General features: G+C 40.7%; 1 protein-coding gene across 2 annotated transcripts in view; it reads left to right on the forward strand.

Annotated features, from left to right (window-relative positions):
• Positions 1-21,400, forward strand: part of EPHA7 (EPH receptor A7) — a 211,653-nt gene extending 190,253 nt beyond the window's left edge. For both annotated transcript variants that reach the window (XM_063124868.1, XM_063124869.1), the window contains exons 11-17: positions 1,769-1,954; positions 2,714-2,775; positions 4,513-4,722; positions 6,892-7,041; positions 17,669-17,862; positions 19,106-19,261; positions 20,959-21,400. In XM_063124868.1, the coding sequence (XP_062980938.1) occupies positions 1,769-1,954; positions 2,714-2,775; positions 4,513-4,722; positions 6,892-7,041; positions 17,669-17,862; positions 19,106-19,261; positions 20,959-21,073 (1,073 nt within the window). In that variant the 3' untranslated portion in view covers positions 21,074-21,400. The remainder of the gene's footprint in view (positions 1-1,768; positions 1,955-2,713; positions 2,776-4,512; positions 4,723-6,891; positions 7,042-17,668; positions 17,863-19,105; positions 19,262-20,958) is intronic.
• The last annotated feature ends 5,470 nt before the right edge of the window (positions 21,401-26,870 follow it).

Here is a 26,870-nt window from a genome sequence, read left to right on the forward strand (position 1 = left end):
GGCGAAGATTGTGCAAAATCCTCAAATCACAGCAAGTGTTCACAGGCTTAGAACTTCACTGAGATAATAGGTGTGTGTGCATGGTTAAAGCAGTTGGAGGCCGCATGAGACAACAGCCTTATATTAACAACCTCAGTTTCCTCTTCTTTTGAAAACTGACCTAAATTCAGATTTAGTTGGATTTTTAAAAACAAAATTAATTTTCCAATTGGGTAAATGAAAGTAAACTCAGGACACTGTGGCAAACAGACAGTCAAATCTAGATGTACCAGTGCCTTTGATGATGCAGCATAAGTGTTCATAGTGGGCTTATTTCTGGTTCAGTTCAGGGATCATATTTACCAAAGCAGTTAGAGAACAAAGTGGCCCAGGCTGACAAAGAGAAAAAGTAATATCTGTACCACAGTTTTCTATCAAATATAAAATATCTGTGTAACTGACAGACAGACAAGTGCATCAAAATATTCCTCTGCTATTGTGGTGCAATTGGCTGTGGAGTAAAAAAGCCCTCAGTTCTTTGAATGGTTGATGTGCATGTTTGATGAAGGCACTGTAATTTTGTTCTTTTTCTGCTGACATGTTCATGATACCACCTATTTTGCACAGCTGTTGCTATCTGTCTTCCTAACTATTGTCTCTGTTAGGTGCATGCCTAAGGTTTTTATAGCGTTCTCAGCTTGCTGCAGAATAGGCTAAAATGTGATCATTTTGGACCCGAGATTGCCAAAGTTAAGTACTTCTATATTCCTTTGATTTCAGTGGACAATGCTAACAAAGCACTTGCTTAAATATTTTCCATTAAAATCACTGGAACTTTTGCAACACTATCTTATCCATGTCTACTCAGAAGTAAGTAGAATATACCGAGAATTATTCCCAGGTACATTGGTATAAGATTGTAGCCGTAAGGTGCTTCACTTTCATTGGGTTTTGCATGGGGTGGGGAGCGAGATTGGTGGCAATTGGTGGGTGGATTTCCACCCAGGACAGTTCCAATGGGCCAGATGTTGTCAGGCGGTGGGTGCATCTCTTCTGAAGCCCCTTCTCCTGAAACCCTGCTCTCTGACATATTTCTGACCCTTTCCCCTACCTCTGTGACAGAGAAGCCCAGACCAATTGTTTCATCCATGGAGACAGCCACAAAGCAATGGCTCAATACCCCTCTCTACATGGAGAAAACAATTTAGCTAGCATCTGGAGGAGCACCTCTTCCAGGTACTGGCTGAATGCACAGCCAGTTTCATTTCTCCACCTTCTTCCAAACACCTGCTGAGTAGCTTCTCGAGACACCATCTGAATGCACAGCCTGCTTAGCTTCTGCCTCACCTTCCTGGATCAAGGGAAGGTGAAGGAGGAGTGAAGCAGTCCTTGGTGTTCCTTGAGACACCAACTGGGTCCCAAGTTAGTTCATGGCTTCCCCCGCCCCTTCCCCAATCAGAGAAGGTGAGAGAAGAATGAACCCAACTGATCTGCGGACTTGAGTTGCTCCTTGAGGCTGCCGCACAGTTGCTGTCCCCCCTCATCTCCCTTCTCAGAGTGGAGAGGGCCTCACGTCCTCTGTGGGCCAAATGGAGTGGCCTGGTGGGCCAAATTTGTCCCGTGGCCTAGAGGCTCACCCTCCAGGGCTTTTAACCTTCTTGATTTGATCCACATCTAGCATAGGAATAACTGGTAGCAGTCAGTTGTCATAGAAATGTATAAGGCTGGATTCTGGTGTTATATCAGTGTGAACTACCGTACTTAGTAAGCCATATGTTTTCCATTCCAGGAGAGTTTGGTGAAGTATGCAGTGGGCGCCTAAAGCTTCCAGGGAAAAGAGATGTTGCAGTGGCCATTAAAACCTTAAAAGTGGGCTATACCGAAAAGCAAAGGAGGGATTTTCTTTGTGAAGCAAGCATCATGGGACAATTTGACCACCCCAATGTTGTTCATTTAGAAGGGGTTGTTACCAGAGGTAAGTCAGTACCAAATCTGACCTTCAGACAACATTCTAAACGATTGTAAACTGCTATAAAGTTTCCATAGTCAGAGATTCAAAAGAGATAGATGCGCTCTGGAGATTAATGGATTTTTCTCCTGATGCGTAACTAACTAAAGCAATGTTTAGTTTATGCTACAACTTGAGAGTCATGCATGATGAAAAGATGAAGAATTTTACAATATAGAGAGAGATATTCCTAGTTCCATTTAGTCTCAGATACTATGTAGGAAGATAAGGTTTCTTATGGCCTTTCGTATTATCGGAAGTGTCATTTTCCCAGAGACCCAGGCCTTAGCTAGACCTAAGGTTTATCCCGGGATCATCCCGGGGTCAAATCTGTTCATCTAAGTGACACACAGGGGATCCAGGGATCAGGCAGGGACGACTCCTGGACGATCCTGGGATAAATCTTAGGTCTAGCTAAGGCCCTACTCACACAGCAGGAGTCTGCAGAACACATTGACATTTTGATTTCTATTGTTTAATTTTGTGAATCATGACCATATTCTGCACACAGACATTTAAGGACTTATTAGATCTCAGTCACTATGTTGGGAGCTTCAGGAGTACTCAATCCTCAGCCCTTCAAAGGAACAACATATGTTTTACTAGGGACGGGGAGACCTAGTCTGTACAGATTATGATTTCTTTAAACAAAATGTGCCTCCTTTTTTTTCTTATTCTTTCTTTTTCTTTTCCGCCTCCTCCTTCCTCTTTTTCTTCTTTTTTTAGGGAAACCAGTCATGATTGTAATAGAATACATGGAGAATGGAGCACTGGATGCATTTCTCAGGGTGAGTGAGTGCCGGAGGGAAACATATATAGCACTTCAAAAATAATATATATATGCTACCAATTTAGCATAATAAAACATTTTCAGTGTAAAATGAGAGCACGCCAAACATTAAGAGATCTCTGAATGGTCTCAGTAAAATCAGATTAAAAATTAGAAGACCAGACGGGATCAAACAAAAACATCTTTGGCCATCTAAGTGGTCCAATGTGGGACAGATATTGTGGTTTTGATTACCATCATAGACTGAGACCTGAAGCCATATTGCAGGCACACATGCTTCAAAATCGTATTTGTATCTTTTCAGCGTTGTAGAAAAGAAAGTTTCCATAAATTAAGTGCAGCAGTAATTCAGAAATGAAGGAAGCCCTTTAAGAAAAAAGTCCCTACATTAGCTTTTGCTAAAGGTTTTTTTTACAACTTTTTGTGTCAATTTACCGCTTTTGGTAGACAACTTGCAAAACACTACCAATGCAAAAAAGGGCAATAATTATATTAGGATCTGTAAGCTAAATCTACTTCATGGATCCCAAAAGTATAATATTGGCAGCATATCTTCTTTTCCCTGTATCCCTCCATCTGCTGCTTCCTTGGAATGTGATCCTACACTTCTGGAGTGTGTCTGTGGGCATGCACATGTATGAATAAGTGAATGGGGTTGGTTTTGTAGATCCCTATGGTTTCATCCCTATGATTAGAATATCCCTAGCATCACGGGACACTGCCATGGGGAAGTGGCTTCCAGTCCCATACCACATGGGGTGCCAATACAGGAAAGGGGACAGACATATATTGGGTTGTTGAATATGAGACAGACTTTAGCTGCACCACAGCAAATCACAACCACACTGATGGGGTATGGATTCCAGGGGGTTGAAATTAGCCATAGAGCCCCTAAAGTTGACCAGTTCTGATTTTAAAAGGAAACATAGGGCATGTCTACACCCTGCCTATATCCCGGAAGCAGGCTGGGACGATCCCTCCATTTGCCTGGGATAATCCTTAAGTGTAGAAAGGGCCAATTATCCCAGGAAAATGGAGGGATCGTCCCCGCCTGCTCCTAGGATCCCCTGTGTGTCATTTGGATGCACAGCAATGATCCCTGGACAATCCCTGGAAAAAAGGCAGGTGTCGAAATGGCCATAGAATTTTCTGCCCTTTCCCTCCCCCATATCTTGTTGCATGTAAACTCTGTCTCTTTCTAGTTTTAGACAGTTCTTCAGGTTTGCAAAACCATATGTGTTTCTGTCATTCATGGGTGGGTGGGTGGGTGGATGGATACATGCACATTGTTTATATAGACATCTTTTGTCCTTAATGCTTTCCATAATGCTAATAGCCACTATATTGATTGCTCCAGCAGGGGCATTCTACCATCAAGCTGGCACATTTCTTCACCCTTATGGAAGCCATTTAGTGTGAACTAGGATTTACCCATATGCAATCATACACAAATTTGCCTGCTCATATCCATCTGCTGAAAAAAGAAGAAGTGGTGTACAGATTACAAGGGGGAGGACTACAGATGGATGTGTCTAAGCCCTGATGGGCAAGTCCTACATGGATTGTGGGAGGAGATTCATGCATGAGACTGAGGTTTAGGCCAATGCCATGCTGCAAGTGGAATATATAGGTCAGGCTCTGTGTGGACCCTAAACTGCAGAGAAATTAAAAATGTTTAATTCCTTCCTTCTTAACTGCTCCAAGAAGTATTCATCCCCTTCTGTCTTCACTTCAGAAACATGATGGACAATTTACAGTAATTCAACTGGTGGGAATGTTGAGAGGAATTGCTGCAGGAATGAGATACCTGGCTGATATGGGATATGTGCACAGGGACTTAGCAGCACGAAACATTCTAGTCAACAGCAATCTTGTTTGTAAAGTATCAGACTTTGGCCTCTCCAGAGTTATAGAAGATGACCCAGAAGCTGTCTACACTACAACAGTAAGTTGTATATGAAAAAAGACACACTCCACTCAAGTACATTGTTGCACACTTCTGACTTTCCTGAGCGGTGAGAGGTTCCAGGACTTTAGAAAAGGGAGCACTGAGTTTTATGACATTTATTTGTAATATTTGCTCTTTTAGAAACATAGAAGTAAAGTAGAACAACTGAATATATTCGCATGTCAAGCTACTTGTAGAGCATAAATGGAGGCATGCAGCATGCACAATCCTGCCATGCTACATCTCAGATCTGAAGAGGAAGGTACACTGCAACCCAAGGTGTCTTCAGTCAACTGTCACCTCTTTCTCACACTGCTGTGGAATTGATGGAAGGGGAAGCAAACTGTTTTTAAAATAGCTTTTCTTTGCGTATTCTACATTATCCAACGATGTTTTTGCACTTGCACATTCTTGCAATGCTGGTTGGAACCTGTAGTGTTGGGGGCAGGCAAGAGTGCATTGCCTAAGATCTTGTTTTTGAGCATCTTGAGTCCAAATGCTGGAAAGTGGAGGCAGCTATGGAAGTATCGCCACCAGGCAGCGGGAACAGCGGCATGTAATCTCCATTCACACACCTCCAAAGTTTTTTATTTTTTATTTTATTACATTTATATCCTGCCTTTTTTCCTCTAAGGATCCCAAGGCAGCATACATAACCCTCCTCGTCTCCATGTTATCCTCACAACAACAACCTTGTGAAGTAGGTTGGGCTGAGAGTCGGTGACTGGCCCAAAGTCACCCAGAAGGTTTCCATGGCCATGTGGGAACTAGAACCTGGATCTCCCAACTCCCAGTCCAACACCTTAGCCACTACACCATGTGAAAAGAGAACCTAATGTTGGGGAGTGGTATAATAAATGGGAATTAACGATATAAAAATGGGAATTATAGAAGACATGGGGCATTGGAAAGCTACCCTGCAGTCACCGCCTGAAGCAATAGGGATACTAAGACTGGACTAGAATACAGCTATCAGAAGAAAAAAGACATCCTTTCATTGAGACTGAATGAGAGGTTAAAGTAATCAAGTTCTGAGCAGGTGCCAACAGCAGCTCCTGGCCTTGCTAGTGTCTGACTGCTCAATCTCAAAATTAGGACAATTGGGTTGGAATATTTCCTTATAAACTAAGTAAGAGTTTCAGGGCAAAGATGCCTGAGTCATAATAAAAATGAGTATTACGAGAATTGAACATTCACATTGCATGCCTGTTATTTGCAAATTTTGTTAGGAAGCTCATCACTGCACAATACAACATCTGGAGAATGTTCAGCAGTGCTCAGTGAAGGTTGATAATGTCATTGGCCCACATCTGCACTGATTACTGCTGGCTGCTCTCCAAGTGCTACGACATGGCACAGGCACAACACAATCCCAGCCTACTTCCTCAGTGCTGACTGTATTTTCACATGCTTTCTGGGCTGCAGAAAACTAGCATGCGAAGGCTAAGACTAAACTACAACCTTCTCCCTGACATGCTACTTTTTGATGCACAGGAGAGAAAGAAATGTTTAAATATGTGATCACTGAAGTGGTACAATCCTGTAATAGCTTTACCATGTGATTCTACAGATCTTATAGCTTGACTTTGCAGAAATATAACTGGTGAGAACGTGCGAAGTGTAAAGGAAAAACGTAGTTACAGAATAATTCCTCACTTTTAATGTTCCTTCACGATTGCAAGATGAACATCTAGCATTCACACTATCCATTCACACTTTCATGTGCAGATTTTTTATTTATTTGTTGTTACATTTCTAATCCGTCTAGTAAATAATATTCTCTAGGTGGATTACAATTTTTTTTTAAAAAAAACTAAAATACCACAGAACTGTTAAAATATAACATATAATACAAATATTTAAAAGAATAAAATATAATGCAAAACAAGAAACAGCACAGGAATTGAGATGATGATCATGATCATAGAATCATAGAATAGCAGAGTCGGAAGGGGCCTACAAGGCCATCGAGTCCAACCCCCTGCTCAATGCAGGAATCCACCCTAAAGCATCCCTGACAGATGGTTGTCCAGCTGCCTCTTCAAGGCCTCTAGTGTGGGAGAGCCCACAACCTCCCTAGGTAACTGGTTCCATTGTATTACTGCTCTAACAGTCAGGAAGTGATGATGATGATGAAAGTTTGATTCAGAAACTTTGTTTCTCTAGGGTGGCAAAATACCAGTAAGATGGACAGCTCCAGAGGCCATACAGTATCGCAAGTTTACATCAGCAAGTGATGTATGGAGTTACGGAATAGTTATGTGGGAAGTAATGTCTTATGGAGAAAGGCCTTACTGGGACATGTCAAATCAAGATGTAAGTTCTAAAAATACAATGATTATCTCCTTATTGTGTATAATGTACAGATCTGAATATGCAGAATGTATGAATAAAATGGATTGGGTATTTTCCCCCTGTAGGAATACATCTGAATACCTTAAGCAGAACTAATACTTTGCATTATAAAAGAATATATATATATATATATATATATATATATGACAGTGTATACTGATTATTAATCCAAATGCACAAAATCTGGGTATTTAAAATATGCTCTTGTAATAAGTACTGGCCCTGCCACTTTTCTGATCTTTAATTGCTTAGTAACTGGCTAGAGCAAATTCATGAAAAAGCATACACAGGTGATTTAAAAAATAAATTAGTATACAAAGAGCTGTGTGGTCTGTGTATATAGTGGGGCTTTTCAGCTCTTCTTCATATATGCTTTAAAAAGTCACACCTGAAAGAGTGATACCAAATCAGTCTTATGGCTGATCCATGTCACCTTGAAGTGTGTTCATTCGTAAATCTATGCTATCCTACTTCTGCATTATTCTGCAATTTTAAAAACTCCACATGAAACTTCATCTTTAAATATATATTCATAGACATATTTTATCTCACTAAGCATTTAAAAATGTATTTTATCTGAAAATATGCATTGCTCAAGCTAATAACTGCATCACAAAATTTGGAGAAGGGTGAAATCTGAAGAACTATGTACAGGAGTTACTGTTCCTCAAGCATCCCTGTCATGGAGGTTAGAGGACCTCTGAAGCAGTACAGGGGGCTTCAGCTGGGAAGGCAGCTCAACAATGGCATGTGAAGAAGCACTTCACGCTTTGTCCATAGGTCATTTTGGATCCCTACCGTTGTACAAAAGCCCACATATTCTCCTTAATACCTAATATAATTACAAAACTCTGAAAAAACAAGCACATGAATCACAATAACTTTGCTGAAAAGTTAAAAGAGAGAGGGCATGTCTATACCATGCATATATCCCAGGGTCATCTCTAGGTTGTTCCTGTGCATCCAAATGACGCACAGGGGATCCCGGGTTCAACCAGGATGACCAGAGACTTTCCCCAGGATAACTGGGACCGTGGATTTCGTGGTTTTTCTGTGGTCCCAGTACAACCCCTGTTGTTACATATTATCTTTAAACAAAATAATATAATCCTCCTACTGAAGGCAGGGTAGAAGGGTGGGGGATACTTTCAAAAGATAACATATAACATGGTGTGCATGTTCATTCTAGGTGTTAAGCTCAGTCTGTCATTTTCTTCTTACAAAATGGAAGGGGGAAAACATGTTGTCATCCCCCTGCTCTTGCTTTCGGCCTCAGACTTGTCAGGTGCAGAATGAGAGTTGGTTTTATGGCACCCAATCTAGCTCTTACAAAAGCATATGTAAGCTCTGTCTTGTGCATGGATGTCCCGTGCACAAGACAGATTTGTTAACCCTTAACAAATCCCTGAGAACAAATGGTGTGTATTTGTTGAGTAGATTTATCCCTCTAGAACAGTTCTCAATTTTGGCTCAATAAACCCTCAAATCTATAGACAAAATAGTTTATTGTCACTTAGAACTGTAACTGCAGGCTGTCACACAATATTTCTTTCATGTTGAAAGGTCATCATAAGTTTAGTTTTCCTACAGTTTTAGCGTGGTCTTGTGAAAGACCTACTATGTAGTAAAATCACTGCTTGCCATATGAGCTTTTTTGTTTTCCTTTTGCCAAGACATGGTAAGTAGCAGTTTACTTTGTGTTCACAGGATAGCTTCAACATGAGAGAATTCTAGGAATTAGGAAGGTGACTCTTCCTATGTCAGAAATTATTTTTTGAATCAGCCCTATGGCAACTCTCCCCTACCCCACATCCACACTTTGAATGGCATTGCTCATTTTCACCAGTGTGTAATAGTCTGGGACGTGGGCAGCTGGGAGCGCAGACTGAGTGCCAGGACCCAGGAGAGCAAAGGTGTACAAAGGTGTACAAAAGCTGTTAGAATAGAGTGGTTTACTGGTATAACCACAACATGACAGGAGCAATAGGCAGGGGCAAGGTTCTGTAGGCAATCCAGTGGCAGAGACCAGAGTCCAACAGGGCCCATGGTAGATACAAGTGCAGGGCTGATCAAGGGTAAGGTCAAACTTGGTCCAGAAGCCAGGGCACAGTCCAAGGTTCTAATAGTAAGGCATGGCAGAGGCAAGAGTATAGTCCACAGTCAGGAACAAACAAGGAACCAAGCACCACAGGAACAATGTTGCTGTGGCAAATGCTGGAGTCACAATGTGGGTCTTAAATAGTCCTGACTCTAGCTGCTCCCAGCTGCACCAAATTACCCAATCATGAACTGCTGCTGGCCAGGGCCTGAGTTCTGCCCTGAGCACTCTGCAGTAGAGCAGCCCTTTGAGCTCCGGCCTGGATCCTGAAAGCACTCATCACTAGTACCTGATCCTGACACAGTGGGACAATTGAGTTGGGGTCTTTGTTTCTCATAGTATACATTGTGATGACCATAACAGAATTCCCTGTTTCCACAGGGAAACAAACCAAAATATTGATTGATTGATTGATTGATTGATTGCATTTCTATACTGCCCAATAGCCGAAGCTATTAACTCTGGCCTCATTTGGTCAATTGGTTTCAGGGAATCTAGTCAGCAAAGGGAAGGCAAGCTATTCTCCATATTACAGAATAGGGATTTATTTATTACATTTTTATACCGCCCAATAGCCAAAGCTACGGTGAAGGGAGGTCCATACTCTATTACAGTGGCCCAGACAAATCAAATACTATGGGGAATGGAGTTAGAGAGTTATGTAGTTCTCTTAGTTAGTAGTTTTATTTGTTTGTTTGTTTATTAACTTTATATACTGCCCCATAGCCGAAGCTCTCTGGGCAGTTTACAAAAGTTATAAACAGTGAACATTAAAAAGTATACAAAACTTAAAACCATCAAAAATAGAAAAACAACAGTATAAAACAACAGTATCCATTTAAACAGTTGCTCAAATTCTATATTGTGGCCTACCTTATACTGCAAAACCTAAAATCTAGGGTTTAAGGATACATTTCCATCAATCTATAACATAGATTAAATTCCGTTCACACAATGGCCAATCAGCTGCCCATGGGAAAGTCACAACTGGGACATGAGTACAACAGCACTCTCCCAGCCAATTTCTCCAGTATGCCTTATAAAGGCATACTGCCTCAGATACTGAAGGTAAGGTTTAGCTATTGATAGCCTTATCAGCTTCATCGTGTGACCAAAGGTTCTAGTATTATTCTAGAATTCTACTATTTTGCATTTCATGCAAAATGAAAAGTATTATAAAAACACATAATGACTTAAATTATGAAGTCAAATAATAAATATATTATTCAGTATTGGGCTGAACCTAAATACTTTTGTGTCAGTGGAGCAAAGTTGTTTTTGTATATTATAAGAACTTGCATCATCATAGTTGCAGCTGAGTTCCACATGGAATCTACATTGTACATTGTAGATGTATACTGTGGAATTACCACAAAATGAAGGTGATTGCTTTTGACATAACTATCTATAAATTACCTTCCGTGTTTCTCCCTATGACTTTTCATATTTAGAGAGTCCTTGAATTGTTTCAGGAAGGATGGGAAACATGGGCTTATTTGTGGCACAGGGATGTTATTCAATAACTTTCCCACTGTTTAACCAACAACATTGGCAAATATTTATTCACTCATTTGCCTCTGACTTCCACCCATTAGAGGGGTAGTATATGATTAGGGCAATTACTTGATAAACTTTGGGCCTGGGTTCCTCTGCCCCACGCACCTCACTATACATAGGCAATTTCGGTGTAATTTGTGCGTTTACCCTTAGTGTGGAATAATGTCTATTTTGGTTCCCATTTTTCTGTCATTTTATAATATGTGGAAATCAAAATGTAGTTACCAAGTGAAATTTTATTTCCTTCTGAACATGTCTTTGTGTGCAAATAACTACTTGGGAAAATAATGCCATTTCTCTGTAAATATTCTTAAGATTGAGTGATGGACATTGAAGGATGGGGTGTGTGTGTGTGTGCGTGCGCGCATGTTTTAAATCTACTATATAAAATCTAAATGATGAGTCAGTTTGGCAGAGTGCAAAGTTGTTAATATTTGACAGGTCTCAGTGTCAGAGATTTCATGGACTGTCAAAATATGGGCAAACAAGTCCTTGGGGCAGAGAAAGAGAAATATTTACATTCCCTAGACACCCAGTAGAGTTTCATTCCTTTTGACACCTTCCTTCTGTACTAAATTCAAACATAAAAGGTGTCTGACAGGAATATAAGATGCCTCAAAGCAACACTTACCTATCTTTCAAAAAATGCTAAGGAAAGAACTATTAGAAAGGGGCAACTCTGACAAAATCAGTATTTTCATATTTCTTGCTGAAGTTTTGCATTGCACTTAAGGTATTTGCTTGTCCCGTAAATAGATAAATAGAGAAGATAGTTTTGTTTTCAGATTCTATTTCTTACAGCAACATGGAGAACAATAGACCAGTTATATTCTAATAAGCACATAAATAAAGCATTTTCTACTTGCTGAAAAAGAGCTTTAATTATTTTAGTGTACAGTGCATGTTTATCTACTGCTTTGCAAAACAAACAAACAAAAGACAAATCAGAAAACAAATGAAAAACAAGTGAAGATAACCACAAGGCACAACAGACATTGAACTTATGGGGGTTCATACCTGTTCTGTTTTAAAACCCAAAATCTGCACGTGAAATCGTTTACAGTTAAAATGAACTTGAAGTAATATACACGTCTTACTGTTAGCTGGGTTGAAAATTTCTAGCTAGGTAATAGACAGGTAGATTACATTGGCTTTCACAAAAATAATTTCTTGAAGGGAAAAACTAAACCTGTTCAATTAGCAGAAACAAATTGAAACATTATTTTCTCTTTTCTTAAGTCTTTGAAGGTTTGTAATTTAAAAGAACATTTTCTTAAGTCTTTGAAGGTTTGTAATTTAAAAGAACATATTGAACCCTTAGCTTTTAACATTTTAAATTTATTGTATGCTTATTGTATTTTTATGGTTTTAACTGTGCACTGCCCAGAGAACATTGCTATCGTGCAGTATAAAAATATAATGAATAAATAAATAAATCCTCAGCATTTCCTAATAATATAAATTTTGCTCATGTAAGTCCACTAAAGATTTAATGAAGCGGTTTGCACTGGAATATGTAGTGTTATTAACTCAGGCCTTTGCTAGACCAGGCTATATCCCGGGCTGATACCTGGAATCATCCCTGTGCATCCAGATGACACACAGGGGATCCCGGGATCAGGGAGAGATAATTCCTCCCTTGCCCTGGGATACAGGCCTACCCTTTGGCCCTGGTTTTTCCTGTGGTCTCTGGCTGAGCCCAAGACCGCGAACATGTGGCCCTTTTCTGCGGCTTTACCCGGCTCCTCATGATTACTCGCGCGGAGCTGGGAGCCGCGCACGGGGTGCAGTGCTACTCAGGAGCACTGCGCTCCTCAGGGTTAGGGGGGAGTGGGGAAATCTTTTCTTTTTTTAAAAAAAAAAAGACTCACTGTTTGTCGCTGGAGCGCTCCTGTCCCTTTAAAAATAAAAAATGGCGGGCGCAACGCCACTCTTCTTGAGGTTGTCGCACCTTGCGTGTAAACGAGGTCTCCCCTCCTCTCCCCAGAACAACAGGTAGGTCTAGCTAAGGCCTCAGACGTAAACTATGTTCTTTCAATCAAAACCCAGTATTGGCTTAGCACAATAATATTAGCTGCAATTTGGATCATTTGTATTCACCAATATATACCAAGTAGCAAATGGAGTGAATCGGTAGAAGTGAATAGGATAGAAATTCATCAGCTATAGGAAAGCTTTATCTGTGCTAGGTGCATGAAAGATAAGAGCAGCCTTTCTAAACCATACCACTGCCAAATCCTAAGGGGGTTAAACAGAAGGAATGTTCTAAATCCCGATCATTTTATTGTATTCTTGCTTTATTGTATCAAATGTTTTTCTGTGTTATACTTGTGTGCTTTGTGTTTCTATTGTGATGACCATTGGCTATAAACAATAAAAACTTGAGTTGAACTATAGATATCTACCTATGTGAACCTGATGTGATGTTTAACATAGACTAGAGAGATCTATGTTCAGTTCTTCTGCTGCACTTGCTTGAGTTTTTATCCAATCCGCACGCACACCTAAGAGGCTTCACTTTTATTTAAAAATATTCTTAAAATACATTCACTCCTTAATGCAGAGTATTTTCTCGAATAAAATCAAATGATGTGAAAAGTGAAGCTCCAGATCGTTTCTTCATTTCCTCTGTAGTTGTTGCCTGTCTCCATCGTTTGGCTTTGATATTAAATGTTAGGACATTGCAGTCATACCTAAACCTGCCCATTTGAAAGTCTGTTTTGATGTTACAAGTTGGGGGACACTTGGCTCAGCAAACCTACAAGCAAGAAGAATCTTGAAATTGTTGTAGATCATAAGCTGAATACGACCCAATAGTGTGATGTGGCTGTAAAAAAAGCAAACGCTATTTTGGGCTGTATTAATAGAAGTATAGCTTCCAAATTGCGTGAAGTACTGGTTCCCCTCTATTCTGCACTGGTTAAGCCTCATCTTGAGTATTGTGTCCAGTTCTGGGCTCCACAATTCAAGAAGGATTCAGACAAGCTGGAGAGATTCAGAGGAGGGCAATGAGGATGATCAGGGTTCTGGAAACAAAGCACTATCAAGAGAGCCCTATCACTGAAAGAACTGGGCAAGTTTAGCCTTGAGAAGAGAAGGCTGAAGGGAGGCATGATAGCACTCTTCAAATACTTGAAAGGTTGTCACACAGAGGAGGACCAGGATCTCTTCTTGATCATGATTTGATTGGATTTATTACATTTATATACCGCCCCATAGCTGAAGCTCTCTGGGCAGTTTACAAAAGTTAAAACCAGTGAATATTAAAAATTATACAAAATTTAAAACCATCAAAAACATAAAACAGTGTAAAAACAACGGTATCCATTAAAAAACAACAGTTCTGGGGTCCGTTAAACAAACAAACTTAGTGTTGTTAAATCCCAGAGTGCAGGACACAGACTAATGGGCTCAAGTTACAGAAAGCCAGATCCTGGCCCGAACGTCAGGAAAAACTTCCTGACTGTAGGATTAGTAGGACAATAGAACCAATTACCTAGAGGCATTCAAGATGCAGCTGGACAACCATCTGTCAGGGATGCTTTAAGGTGGATTCCTGCATTGAGCAGGGGGTTGAACTCAATGGCCTTATAGGCCCCTTCCAACTCTACTATTCTATGATGCTATGTGTTTGGAGCCTAGGTTTGAAAGCCGTCTAAAACTTTTTTTCTTTTTCTTTTATTTATTTTTTATTTTATTATTTAATTACATTTATATACCGCCCCACAGCCGAAGCTCTCTGGGCGGTTTACAACATTTAAAAATAGTAAACATTAAAAGTATACAATTTAAACACACACACACACACACACACACACATAAAAACAGTATAAAAACAACAGTATCCATTTAAAAACAACAATTGTGGGGTCCATTAAAACCAAACTTAACGTTGTTAAATGCTGTTAAAATGCTGTTAAAAATGCCTGGGAGAAGAGAAAAGTCTTGACCTGGCGCCGAAAAGATAACAATGTTGGCGCCAGGCGAGCCTCATCGGGGAGATCATTCCACAGTCGGGGGGCCACCACTGAAAAGGCCCTCTCCCTTGTTGCCATCCTCCGAGCTTCCCTCGGAGTAGGCACTCGGAGGAGGACCTTAGATGTTGAGCGCAGTGTACGGGTAGGTTCATGTCGGGAGAGGTGTTCCATCAGGTATTGTGGTCCCAAGCCATGTAGGGCTTTATAGGTTAAGACCAGCACCTTGAATTGGGCTCGGAAGCATATAGGCAGCCAATGCAAGCGGGCCAGAATCGGTGTTACATGCTCAAACCTCCCTGTTCCAGCTATCAATCTGGCCGCCGCATTTTGCACAAGCTGCAGTTTCCGGACCGTCTTCAAAGGCAGCCCCATGTAGAGGGCATTGCAGTAATCTAATTTGGAAGTTACCAGAGTATGGACAACTGAAGCTAGGTTATCCCTGTCCAGATAGGGGCGTAGCTGGGCCACCAACCGAAGTTGGTAGAAAGCACTCCGTGCCACCGAGGCCACCTGAGCCTCAAGTGACAAAGATGGTTCTAGGAGAACCCCCAAGCTACGAACCTGCTCCTTCAGGGGGAGTGCAACCCCATCCAGAACCGGTTGAACACCCCCCATCCGATCAGAGGAACCACCCACCAGCAGCATCTCAGTCTTGTCTGGATTGAGCCTCAGTTTATTAGCCCTCATCCAGTCCATTGTCGCAGCCAAGCACCGGTTCAGCACATCCACAGCCACACCTGATGAGGATGAAAAGGAGCAGTAGAGCTGCGTGTTGTCAGCGTACTGATGACAGGCACTATTATCCTTGGCCCTTTTCTTTTTTGTTCTGTTTGGGTTTTGATACCAAGATGAGATATTCTTCCAGCGTCAACTTTCTTGTGGACATATTTTGGATTTTTAATCGTTTGAGACCAATCAGTCAAATAATTGCTTTACAATTAGGCATTTCATTTTTTATTTTTTTTGCTCTGGTGTGTAATTTCTGTAGTAATTCTGTGGAGCGTTCACATTTTATTGATAAGTGTCTGAGTTTAAATTTCACTGTAATAATACTCTCTTTTTTGGACTGATGAACAGTTGTGTTGATTGTATCTTATAGTGGCTTTATTTATTTTAAATAACAAGAATTTATTACTCACAAGAATCAATAAGGCTGCTTACAATGAGATAAAGATATCAATACAAAATTAATCTTTTTTCACCATCTATTTTGCAATACCTGCTCTAACATGAATTCCCAAGCAATTTATACTAGTACCACTCCATGCTCCCCCTTTTGTGTGAGTGGGTTTGTGTTTCAATCCTATTAACCCCACTTACAATTTTGTTTAAAATACAAAAAAAAAAAAACACTCATCTTTAAATCTGGGTCTGTCTGTTTTTATTCTTGTTGTCTGCTATCGAAAATTCAAGTTCCTTGACCGACCCACCCACCCCTTTGTTGGTTGGTGTGTGTGTGTGTTTAAAGTCTACTCTCTCTCTCTCTCTCTCTCTCTCTCTCTCTCTCTCTCTCTATATATATATATATATATATATATATATGGAGTAGACGATAGAGAGAGAGAGAGAGAGAGAATGGAATTGGTGCTGCTCCTGGCTCTGGCTGTTGAGGGAGAGGTGTTTTTAGTCCCCACCCCCAAATTAGGTTCAGACTATTCTCTGCTGTCGCCGCTGCTGCTGGTCCTTCCGGATCATGTTCACAATTGCCATTGATGATAATGGAGTGGTTTCCCCACAAGTAATCCGGTGGTGTAGAGAGACAGACCCCCTCCAAAAATTGAGGTGGGGAATCACCTCATTGGAGGGCTGCTCCAAATTTCGGGGTGAAGACCCGCTCTGCCCACCCCTAGTATGTATTATAATCATATAACACACACTCACACCAAATTGCTACCAGCTATTATTTAACATGGCAGCTTTATTTCCTATGACTAATCGAAGAAGAAGAAGAAGAAGAAGAAGAAGAAGAAGAAGAAGAAGAAGAAGAAGAAGAAGAAGAAGAAGAAGAAGAAGAAGACGACTGATGGTGGTTTTTTCTACAAACTGCTGTGAAAGAGAGTGTCCTGTGCTACCCTTTAGGAACAAGCACTCTTCCATAGCAATTCTAGTGATGATATTTTCTGTCAATGTCGGTATACTTCAAATCCCCACCCCCATCCTCAATGTTTTAAGACTTTATTAGCACATTTCTCCCCAATGTGTTTTCTTAGTCTGTCCTAGGGGTTAGAGCAGTTTCCTATTATTTTTCTCACTCCATGTTCCTATCTTTTACTTCAATCCCAAATGGGCTCTGTTAGGAAGTGAAACAGTGGGTGTAATTCTTCCTACATACATTGGGTCCTCCTGCCCCATATCACAACATTCCACCTTTTCTTGTTAATATCAGACTTTCTTTCTACTGATTCAGTCAGATATGACCCAGCCAAACGGTGCTTACTCGTGTCACATTGCATTCAAGTTTAGTTTTGCTTGTTGTCAGGTTGAATATTATGGGAGGGTGATTTTCTTTTCTTCTTCTTTTAAGTACCTTTATGTTGTCCACACACTTTCAGTTAATTTTTCTTGCATAGAATGCACAAATAAATGCCTAAACCTCTGTCAATTTAAAGGCTGCTTGTTTCCCTGTTTAAAAAAAAAAAGGTGGGGCGGAATCCTATTGGGCAAAGAGCAACTCATGTATCAATTTATCAGTTGCACCCTTGGTGAATTTAATTGCTGTTCCCTGCTGCTGATTTGACTAGGTAATGCAACCATGTTCTCAGCATACACCACAAAATAATCTGTTTAATAAGCATGGAAAATAAAAACAAGTTTATTATGCAGCAACATGAATGCACGTGTCAAAACAACAGGTTCTGTTTGAAAGATACATTTCATAAAGCTTTGATTGCTTAATTTGGCTGCTTGATTCTTCATGGGCTGTAAGAATTCAAAACAATGTTGTTTTGGCTATTAGGTTATAAAAGCAATCGAAGAAGGCTATCGCTTGCCAGCACCCATGGACTGCCCAGCAGGCCTTCACCAGCTGATGCTAGACTGCTGGCAGAAAGAGCGTGCAGAAAGGCCAAAGTTTGAACAGATAGTGGGCATTTTGGACAAGATGATTCGGAACCCAAACAGCTTGAAAACTCCTTTGGGAACCTGTAGCAGGTAAGTTACTGATTATATTTCTAAGTTGTAGACTAAATTTCTAGGCTGTATTTTCTTTTCCATCCAGCTGCTGTTATCTGTCATGGGGAGGGGTGTGTGTACAGGCATCCTGTGTTTTAAGATGTTTATACAAAGGTAAAACAGAAGATAATCTATGCTGCGTTGTACGTAGTTTGTCATATAGCCAAAAGGAACTGTGAAGGAAATCTAAACAGGGTCCGTGTTTTGAAAGAAATAATTAGAAGTGACCACTCCTACTTAAGAATTTGCCAGAGTTATTTGTTCTTATTTGTTCTTTAGCCCAAAGCAGCATACATTAAAAACAATGCATGCAAATCATTACCATCCAATAAAAGAAGTTATAAATATTTCAATTGCCTTAAAATGCAAGTGATTAAAGAAGAGGTAGATGTGCTAAAATAAGCTTGGATGATACTGATCACTTGCAATCTTTCCAATGTGCTTCTATCCTGGCTTTGGACAGAAGCTGCCATGATTACTCCAGCGCATAATCTACGTCGGGAGATGGACAAGGGACTATATCCTTGACGATGGTTCTCACCCTCTCAGTAGCTTTTGAAATAATCAGCCATGGAATCCTTATGGGCCTAGTTGGGCTGTGGCTGTGGCAAGCACTGTGCTGTGTTGGCTCTGGTCCTGTCTAGAGGCAAGGCCCTAGCAATGCTGGAAGACTACTTGTCCTTTCCTCGTGGCATTTGGTTTACAATGTGCCACCTGGATCAAGGCTGTTTGGATCAAGGCTCATCTCTTATGTGAATGACTATAGATTCAAGCCTATTCTGCAGGGATAAGAAACGGCACACTGGTTCAAACAAGATACAATTATCTTTATTTCATTGCCAATATATAGCAAGTACTCTGTTTTCCCAAGCCTTTTCATTGTTTAAAGCAGTGTACTAATTGATAGGGTCCCCCCTCCTTGTTCTAAGACAGCCTTCCCCAACCTGGTGCCTTCCAAATGTGTTGGACTTCAATCCCCATGCTGGCTGGGGGTGATGGGATTTGTAGTCCAGCACATATGGAGAACACCACATTGGAGAAAGCTGTTCTAAAAGCTGAAGGATGTTTTAAAACCCTTAAGGTGCTTGCAATTGCAGACTGTTGTGTCCTATTCCTTTCAGGAAATAAAAATGCTCTCCAGTGTATTATTATTATTGTTGTTGTTGTTGTTGTTGTTGTTGTTATTATTATATAACAGGTTCGTGTTTCCCTCCAAATCTAGACCAATCAGCCCTCTTCTGGACCAAAACACCCCTGATTTCACAACGTTTTGCTCAGTAGGAGAATGGTTGCAAGCTATCAAGATGGAAAGATATAAGGATAACTTTTCAGCTGCAGGTTACAATAACCTTGAGACAGTGGCCAGGATGACTATTGAGTAAGTGAACTGTGGGCCTGTGATTTTAAAACAGAATGCAACACCTAGCATCCTGATCTTTTAAATATAAGTAACTTAAATGATACTCAAAATGATACTCAACAGCAAGTATAGGAGGTGGTGGGCACTGATAGTAGAAGAGCAATCATGTTTTTATTTTTGTTTTAGAGGCTCTGTGGTAACCAGCAATTTATAAAACAAACCATAAATGAGTACTCTGGAAAATTACACAAAATGGATGTGTCCAGTGGAGGGTTTGGCTGAGTGGAAAGTGCTTCTGCTCACACAAGTCAAGGCACATAATTATCACCAGTTGCCCTTAAGTCTTCTGCACTATACCCCATTCTGTTCTGCAGGGTCCCCTGACACTCAGCACTTGGGGGCGGGATTGTGAGATCAGCCAAAACCAGGTGCTCTAACATGCATGAGCAGATGTGCTTTTTGCAACGGCAAGGCTATCATTCCAATTAGATACAACCCAATATTAAAATTCATGGAACTTCCGTATCCTCTGCTCCCCACTGCAGAGGACTTTTTGGAGATTTGGAGGGCATACAGGAGGCTTTAGCAGAAAAGGAGATGACGTGGAAGTCCTATTCCAGTAGCAGAATCTTTCCATGGGCAGAGAAATGATTCTGGATCCAACCCACTGGGTTTGAATACACACTTGCTCCTCTGCAAATCCTTCTATTTGCAGAATGAACTAAGATCCAGGGGAGGCTTACCTCTGGAAGTGGGCAGGTGGCTTCCCAACACCACCACTCCAATTTCCTCTTCTCCCTGCAGCCTCAGAACAAATGTCTGGAATACTGTGGATGCTCATACTGGGGGCTACAGGGAGAAGGGGCAACTGGAGAAGATCACCCCCCAGGCCCTTCCTCAAGCTCCAGTTGAACTGCGCTGAGCACAAGTCTTGATCCAATCCATTGTTTAAAAATAAGGGAAAGTAGATGCACCAAAAAGGAACCAAGAAGAGCCTTACAAACCTCTTGTAGCAGGGTCCTCTCTAGACCTGCACAAAATCATCAGGAGTGCCAGTCCTGTCCATACTCCTTAGCAGCAGAGAAGTTACCAGAATTTAGGGTTGCTCTCAACGCCAGTACCTCTCTAACAGATAATTGCTAAGGATTATGCTCCCTAATCTGCTTCTCCCATGCGACAGCCACACACATCACAGGGGACCTGCAATTTAAAATGACCTGACCTGAGGGTCCTGAGTTATCCCAGGCTTCAATCCTATACCCACTTACTTGAGAGTAAGCCTCATTGAAATCAGCGGGACTTACCGTCTGAGTAGACATGTCTAGGATTGTGCTGCCAGTCTCTCAGACAAACTATAAATGGACCACTACCTTAAGTGGCATCATTCCCTCAGGGCAAAATTCATATGATCTCCTTTGAGGTCTCCTGTGACACACCTGAACACCTATGACACTTTCTGAACCAATAGTAGCAATTCTAAATGATGTTTTCATCCATTTGGCCTCACTATGCTCTACATCCACAGAGAGGATGAAGCATTTTAAATCATAAAACGGCTGCCGGTAAAACCAGACATACCCATACCTGACATCCCAGGTGTGCAAAATGTCGCCTGTTCTACAAATTTTGCTGTGATTTCTTTTCAGTTCCTGAACACTGTCTGTCAAATGCCTAAACTTGGACCTTTTTTTCTTCCCCCCTTTCCCCCTCCCTAGTGATATCATGAGCTTAGGCATCACATTGGTTGGCCACCAAAAGAAAATCATGAGCAGCATTCAGACTATGAGAGCACAAATGTTACATTTGCACGGCACTGGCATCCAAGTGTGATAGACGTTTCTCCCTTATGAGGGAGGTGACAGACTCCAGAGAACAGTGCCGGCCTTCGTCTACATGAAGTGCTGCTGGAAAACACATGGATTTTCTGGGTCCTTCCTGCAGACAACAGAAGGCCCACAAGAAGCACCTACAGACTTGAACTCCTAAGTGCCACCAGAAAGTTACTTAAAAAGGGAAAATGGATCCACCGATGGCGGCAACGAAAGCAGTGACAATAAACAAAGTACTACCTGAAACACCTATGAACACCTTGAACTCTCTAACCTCCTTTTTATCTAATGGACTTTTTAAAATGTACATAAGGGATTTTAAAAATAAAGAAAGAATATATTTGTCAGAAAAAAAATCATGATATTATTGTTAAAGACAACAAAATATTTTCCTTAAACCTTTGATTTCAAACTCCCTTTTGTTTTTGTTTTTAAAGAAATCAGTTGTGTTTCTTCTCCATTAGACCTTCTTTTAGTGTGACATTTATATCTTTGGACCTTCTTAGTGCTAAGCATAAGACACATGATTACACTGGGGGCTTTTGAAAGATTGTATGAGTTTCTAAAGACACTAGAAGTGTAACTGCAAAATGTGTGTGAGGCTGGCTACTGGGTCGGGGTGAAGCAGGGTTAGGGTAGGGTTTTCTTTATGAAGTTTACTTTAGTCTGTTAATTCCACACCACATTGATGTGGTTTGCTAATTGGCAGAAAATCAGGAAAAAAAGATGTTGCCAAGAGTTCTGATATTTTTGAAAATAATTTTATATGACTAATCATATGATCTCTTTAAACAGGAAATGAATAAAATGGAGAACCTAGCAATAATGTTCCCTAAACAAACAAAAAATCCTAGGCACTTTTAAAGAAATGGTTTGAAAGATGACTTTAGTAGTTTGCCTGGGTTAAATGGAAGCTGTACATCTGCAACTTTAAACTTGTTTAAACCCCTTTCACTGATTGATTGTAGGTGTATCAAAAAAACAGGTACAGTACTGTAGTGTTGCCTAGCCTTTTAATCAGAGCACATTGGGTGTTTATTGGTGTGTGTGTGTGTGTGTATGTGTGTGTGTGTGTGTGAGAGAGAGTGTGTTTCAATATTTCATATTAGAAGGTCTAGGAGAAATAACTGGCAAGTGGTCAATATGAGATTAAATTGAATGTAGTCCCTCTTGCAAAAATAAAGCTATAGGAGTGCAATCCAGAGAAAGGTAGGCATACCTACATCTCACTTACATTAAAAAGAAATTAGCATTTGACTGTGCTTAAATTCCACTCATTTCAACGGAGACTTCATCCCAGTTCATATGTTGCCACTTTCTGGTAGAGTCGCGAGCATGCAGATTTATCTGACATCCTTTCATCATACGGATTACCTTACATATGGTGGCACCTGGGCCCAAAAACCCAGTTGAACCTGCAGCCAGTTTACATAATTTCCCTTCTCTTTTCCAAAACAAAATAACTGTGTTCATTGTGGGAACCTACTTTGTATGTGAGGTTGTTTGCTGGAGTCGTTAGCTCTTCTATGACCTGAACTGGAGCACTGCCACCACTAACATATGATGTGGTATAAACTAACTAACTTTCTCTGGATTGCACCTTTGGGGGCCCTGCCCAGTCCAAACAGAGAAAGTAAAGCCCACTTTGGATTCGCTGAAATCAATGTTATTTGAGAGCTTAATTATGCTAGGAAGCCCCAGTGATTTTATTGGGACCAAGTAGGCCTAACTTTCTTTGGATTGCATTCCTCCTGTTCAAGCCCTAGTAACATGACTGAGAGGTGAGCAACAGCTGTGGGGCTTGCACAGAAGATGTTCCTATCAGATGGTGCCTTTGGATTTTCTATTAGAGCTATAGAGTGTAAGGCAAGTGGCAATTCAGAATTTCAATGTTGTTTTGGGGTTTTTTTACAAGCTGCTCTAGACACACGCGTTCATTCAAGACTTCTGACTGAAAAAGTAGCTATTGCGTGAGAGAACTCTTTTTAAAAAAAAAAAAAAAAAAAGCAAAACGGTTTTAATTTAATATATGCATACTTGAGTTGAGTGAAATGTAGAACTACCATAAGCAATAACGAAGTGTGTTGCAGGAATATATACAAAACAGGTGATTAATGCTGTCAAAAATATCATGAAAATCGTGAGCTACCCCAGCAGTGAATAGCTGTACTTCCAAAGAGAACTGGGCGGCTCCTTTTGGTTTTCATAGAGAAAGATCCCAGGGATCATTCATATAAATTAAGTCTTGTTTGATAATGTGGGCATCCACAATATATATAGATATATAAATAATCCTGTAAATATTCCTTTGTAAAACTTGTACATTTTATTTATACTGTCTTGTTTTGTACACACATTCCTGTGCAGTGAGCTCTGAATACATTGAAAATGCACTATATTTTTCTATTTTACTTACAGAGCATCACACACGCACACACACACACAAGAACATTTTTCAGCACTACATAATGTGTTTTCCCACATTTAGGACCAAAGATAGCGAGAGAAAACTCAAATAGATCATTTGCCCTCCCTCCATTTTTTTTCCTTTTAGAGCACTGTACAGTGTTATATTTGTCATTTTATTTATTTGTTTGGTTAGAAAAATCATTTTGATTATACTAATTTTTCTTCTTTTCCCCTTTGTAAAAGAAATCTGTAAAAAAAGGCAAACAAACAAAAAAACTTTGAATTAACATAATCCCATTATATAGACACTTCCATTTGTAATCTTTGTAATAGACTGTAAATATATTTTTGGAAATATAACAGTGTGAATAAGGGTTATTTTTCATTGTCTGTCTATATAGCAGTCACAGCACTTTATAGTCACAATTCCTCCATAATCCTTGGAAGTATTTAAATTTTAGGCAAATCTGTTGATTTATTATTAAATTGTGAGTAGAAATTGGGCTCCTGTACACAGTTGAATTGTAAAATCAGTTAGCTCAAAGTGTTTGTATCAAAATAACATTCTGTAGACGTGTCACATGGAAATTAAGTACCACTTAAGTGCCACAGCAGATTCATACTTGGACCCATCTAGGACAATGCACTCACGGAATCTGCACAGGTATCCCTGACTACATGAGAAAGCACATGTGATGTGATGTGGTGTGGTGTATGCTTTCCTTGAATCTGAAAAAAGAAAAACTATTCAGATGACAGCTGCACATAGTGCACCCAGTCAGATTGCCAGCAGTAATGCCAATCACATGTTTGGGAGCAGAAATAGAGAAGTGGATAGGGAGGAGCCATAGTTCAGTGGCAGAGTACATGCTTTGCAGGTTCAATGCCAGCATCTCCAGGTAAGGCTAGGAAAAACTCCTTCCCGAAACCCTGGAGAGCCACTGCCAGTCAGTGTCAACAATGCTGGGCTAGGTGGACCAGTGGTCTGACTCAGTAGAAGGCTGCTTCCTGTATTCCTATGTAATGCGGCTTTCCATTCTCCCCATGCCACAGAGATGATTGGTGCTATTGTTGACAGCTGGACGGGTCCTGAATGGAGCATTTCAGGCAGAGGAAAACATGCTCAGAAGCTCACGGTTTTGCTCACAGATAGTTGGACTGGTGCCTAAGGCTGTAGCTCTAATCTCGCTGAATTTGATTGCAACACTTCCAATGACTTTAATTGGTTTAGCTTGTGCCATTAACTTTCAGATTCATGTCCCTAGTTATCTCTCTATAACCTCATACAGAGATTTAGAAGCTAATAGGTTTTGCTTTTTGTGTGTTTGTGCAAAAGAAAATCACATGGGTGCAATGCAGCTTGGTGAAAATAAGTACATTTACTGGAAATGAACAAATATATAAGCTTGAACGTTATGCGTATTATAATGCTTCATCTTCTGGATCTAGGGAGAGTACGTACAAATGAGATTGAGCTTCTGCATGGACATCCCCTACTTGATTGGGAACTGAACTCCCAAATGGGTGCTATGAACAGTGTATATCTGCTCAGAACCCAGAGGGGATCTACACAGAGTCGTCGGGGCGCCCTGAAAGCACTTGCGTGCGTCTCCAGGGCGACCTGAAACTCCTAGTGTAGATACCTGTAGATACCTGTCCAGAAGAGGAGGAGGAGGAGGAGGAGGAGGAGGAGGAGGAGGCGAAAAGTTCCCAGGGCTCCTGTCAGATGCGAGGGTGCCTAGAGCGTCCTTGCTGCCACCACTCACCTCCCCGCCGGCCTCCTCCTCCTCCTCCTCCTCCTCCTCCTCCTCCGCCTCTTCTGGACAGGTATCTACAGGTATCTGCACTAGGAGTTTTGGGGTGCCCTGGAGACGCACGCAAGCGCCTTCAGGGTGCCCTGACGACTCTGTGTAGATCCCCTCCCAGTCTCCCTAAACGGGTTACAAGTCCTTTAGTGTGTGGCTCAGCATACCTAACAAATCTCTGGGGCAGCATGAGAGGTCATAACTATATACTCAAATGGTCAACATTTAAGCATTCCTTTTTCTTTAAAAACACTTTAAAGTATGCAATAATTTAGCCTAAAATCTCAATGTGGAATCTTTAAGAGAATTTCCCCAAAGGCCTGGTAGCTATGTATGCCAGAATTCCAATGAATATTAGGAAGATATGGAGGCCTATTGTTATGATGTGTTTGTTTTTAAATTCCAAATGTGAGAGTGCTTCACATACACAGTTTCCTCCATAGTTAATAGGAGCTTTGAAGCACAAGGGATGGCATATGACTCAGAATTCCTGGAGAAAGGATAGAACATGCTTTATTTCTAACATTTATAAGCTGCTCTTCATCCACAAGGGATTCCAGGGTAATGTACATAAGATTTTAAAAAATTTAATATGTATACCATACATATTAGAAGACAAATTAAAATAATAATTCTATTTGCAACACTTTCTTCTGACTGGATTGCATCTAATGCACAGTTTGTAATCTTGTATACCTTCCACGTGGCCAGGCATGGGATGAGGTTATGCCTAGGTATCATGAACCCTGTGAGCTAAACACTCCTGTGAAAGTCTCTTGCTGTGCCTTGAAAACACATTGCCACCAGGTGTTCAAATGTATTGGTGTATAAACAAGAGCTGGGTGCTTATGTTGAGAACATCATAGTTACTATTCTCAGGGCACTTGAGCGAACATACAAACCAGGTAACCTGTTGTGAGTCCACTCCAGAACTTGAATGAAGCAAGGGCCTGAAAACAACAGGAAAAGTACATGTAGAGAACATACATTTTGCACAACGTCAGAATAAAGAGAAGGTTGAAGCATGTATTTGTAGACCCCCATCCCCACAAATTGACCTAGGGTTGACATTGCTCAGAATTGAATGATTTCCATGTTTACATTGGAAAATGAAATATGATATAGCTCTTGCTGCTAACTTCATTTCTTCCCCACCCTACCTCTTTTTTGTTGCACAGGAGTCTTCAGAACTGAAAGTCTTACATTTATCGTATTAAGTTCTATTTATTCCTTTGTTACATATAAATCCTGCCCTTATTCTAAGGAGAAATGTTTTAACTGGGACTGTGCTGGATTTTTCTATATATTTATATTTATTTTCGACCACAAAAAGAAATGTTATCCCAAAATTGTGGGAAGGGGTGAGAAGTTTGCAGAAATTCCTCAGTGTTTAGGGCTTCCATGCTTACCTCGCTGTAAGGAGATGGTGGGGGGAGGGACACTCTAAGCGTAGATACATCCGTTGCTGGGGAACATGGGTGGGAGGATGCTGTTGCGCTGTAAGTTCCTGGTCAACAGCTGGTTGGCCACTGTGCGAACAGACTGCTGGACTAGAATGTCCCTTGGTCTGATCCAGCAGGGCTT

The sequence above is a fragment of the Elgaria multicarinata genome, chromosome 4 (assembly GCF_023053635.1).
Source record: "Elgaria multicarinata webbii isolate HBS135686 ecotype San Diego chromosome 4, rElgMul1.1.pri, whole genome shotgun sequence".
Taxonomy (NCBI): domain Eukaryota; kingdom Metazoa; phylum Chordata; class Lepidosauria; order Squamata; family Anguidae; genus Elgaria; species Elgaria multicarinata.